At 35.8% G+C, this 2,768-nt stretch overlaps 1 protein-coding gene across 1 annotated transcript; it reads left to right on the forward strand.

Moving 5' to 3' along the window:
- The first annotated feature begins 306 nt into the window (after positions 1-306).
- LOC110895257 (40S ribosomal protein S14-3) lies at positions 307-2,422 on the forward strand. The gene is made up of 6 exons (XM_022142540.2): positions 307-457; positions 1,398-1,517; positions 1,604-1,649; positions 1,778-1,863; positions 1,953-2,082; positions 2,175-2,422. Exons 1-6 carry the CDS (start codon positions 455-457, stop codon positions 2,240-2,242), a joined length of 453 nt encoding a protein of 150 aa, XP_021998232.1. The 5' UTR covers positions 307-454; the 3' UTR covers positions 2,243-2,422.
- The last annotated feature ends 346 nt before the right edge of the window (positions 2,423-2,768 follow it).

Genomic DNA, 2,768 nt, shown 5'->3' on the forward strand with positions numbered 1-2,768 from the left:
AGAGAAAGAGAGGAGGGTTGGAAAGAGGAAAAAGATGACCAGACTTAACTGGATTTATGTGCATACATATATAATTTTTTTAAATAAATGGGTAAATTACCAATCTGCCCTCATGTGCAAGTCACATCTAGACTTAAGTGAAAAATTTAACCTTGTTACTGCTAAAGGCCGAAAAATGTATTGAGTTTTCCAAATAAAGGACCGTGCCTGTAATTATTAAAATTAAAAGTCATCCATTGTAATCCAATACAAACGAAAAGTGTAATTTTCCCTTACAATAAAACAAGACTCATTGGGCTTAGTTAACCTCTCATCGGGCTTCATGAGTAGCCCATCATCCGCGACCCACAGTGAAACCCTAATTGTATAAAACCTATACTCCTCAGCAACCAGCGAACCAAAGAAGAAGAAAAAGCAGCAGCAGCAGCAGCAGCTACTCCAGCCGACTACAGCCATGGTAATCCATTCTATCCTTTCTCTTTTCTTCGCGATTGTTTTGATAAATTTGCTCTCTGACCCTAACAAATCGCCACTTCATGGCTCGTAATGTGCTCATATGACGTGTTTGATACTTGCAGCGTTTTAGTTATTGACCATTTAGGGGTTGTAATTGATCATTTTCTGAATTATTCTAGGGTTTCATTACTTTACGTGTTAATTGTTTGGACACGTAATTGCTATTTTCGATTTTGAGAGTTTAACTTAGATTTTGTACATATCATTCAACGGAAATGTGGTAAGCTGATCTCATAACCTAGAAAGTGATATGATTTGATTCGAAAACTGCCCGATGGGACTCTGGTTTTGGTGGCTGAATATAGAGTTTAGAATGCTATCACTGTTAGGAACATGAAGTCTTGTATCAGATCAAGAACTACATGTACATAAATATGTATATATATACACACACATACATACCATCACATTAGGGCTATCAACACTAAATTTGTCACAGGCTTATCTTTGCAGTTAGTAAGAATTATTATGTTGAATTTGTTGTTTAGGAGCATGATGATTTGGTATATGGCATCTAGTTTGTTATGGCTTTACATATTAAAAATTGTATTATTTTTTTTTCGTATTACATACCTTATTACTGGTATTAACTTATGAACTATCTATCTGCATTAGTGTAGTAAGCTTTTTTCATTTTATTATGTGATGCTGTTTCTATTTACTTTAACTGATATTAGGTTAGCCATAGTATTGCTTTTAACTGTTCTATTGCAGTTTTGTTTTGAAGGTGGCAACTTAAATATTATCACTGATAACTTTTTGTGAATTTTTTTTGTAATCTGGGTATCGGTTGTTGATGTATGGTTATTCTTTACAGAGGCTGATATTTTATTTTAATAACTTTTTTTACTAAACTTTGTTATTGACATGTTTTATAACAGTCAAAGAGAAAGGTCAGAGAGCCAAAGGAAGACAATGTCACCCTCGGACCTGCTACTCGTGAGGGAGAGCTTGTTTTTGGTGTGGCGCATATTTTTGCATCCTTCAATGATACTTTCATTGTAAGTTTTATAGCTATATTTAAATATGATGTTCATAGTAGCTTTTACGTTTCATTTGTTTATCTATATCTTTGTTCCGTCTGCAGCATGTGACTGATCTCTCTGGAAGAGAAACCATGGTTCGGATTACTGGTATGATTTTAAACATTGTTTTTTGTTTGTGTTTCTGAGCAATCTACAAAATATGTTTCTGTTCAAACCTTAACTTTGTTTTTGTAGTTTTATTTTTGTGTATTTGCTAACATTTTTTTCTTCATTAGGTGGGATGAAGGTGAAGGCTGATAGAGATGAATCATCTCCGTATGCGGCTATGCTTGCAGCACAAGATGTTTCAACCAGATGCAAGGTTTGAGTTACTTCTTATTTTGTTGTTATAATTGTTACGGGTTTGTTTATTGTTTAACATCGGTTACGGGTTGTTTGTATGGCTAACAGGAGCTTGGCATCAATGCTCTTCACATTAAGTTGCGGGCCACTGGAGGAAACAAGACCAAGACCCCTGGTCCAGGTGCTCAGTCTGCACTCAGAGCTCTTGCTCGTTCTGGGATGAAAATTGGTCGCATTGGTAAGATTTGTATATTTGTTTACATAATTTCAAATATTAGGTTTATGTTTCTTTGGTAGCTGATAAAAGGTTGTGTAATTTGATGATTGCAGAGGATGTGACACCAATTCCAACTGACAGCACCCGTCGAAAGAGCGGTAGAAGAGGAAGAAGGCTGTGATCTGTTTGGTCTAGTATATTATGTTTTTGCAGCGTGTTTGCATTTTGGATGAACGTTCTCGGTGTTATGACAACTTTTGTAGGTTGTTTGATTGACAATTGATGTTCTATTTATGCAATTTTGGATTTTGTTAAACAGAGTTTCTGCACTTAAATGATCTATTCTACCTTGTTGCGAGTATGCTTTTGATTAAACACATAGCATAATTAAGTAATCCAGGCCACCGTGTCTCGAGTAGAGGAGACAGGGTACCCTGCTTCAGGCTCTCGGTGCCTGGCCCAAAACTTTTTTGATTTAACATGCATGATCTAGTCAAGAAAGATTTAACAAAATATTTATTGGTTAGCATGTGACATTTCTAAATCAGCTTGCAAATAACTTGAACAATAGAGGTTGCCGTTTGAGATAGTAGTATCACACTCGAGAGAGTGCATTGCTGTGGGAGATAGCTGCGACTTAGCTTGAGAGGGGCAAGAGAAAATGAAAAAAGAAAACCAAAGCTTTTTTTTTTTTTTCTGGCCAACTT

This window comes from Helianthus annuus, chromosome 12 (genome assembly GCF_002127325.2).
Source record: "Helianthus annuus cultivar XRQ/B chromosome 12, HanXRQr2.0-SUNRISE, whole genome shotgun sequence".
Taxonomy (NCBI): Eukaryota; Viridiplantae; Streptophyta; class Magnoliopsida; order Asterales; family Asteraceae; genus Helianthus; species Helianthus annuus.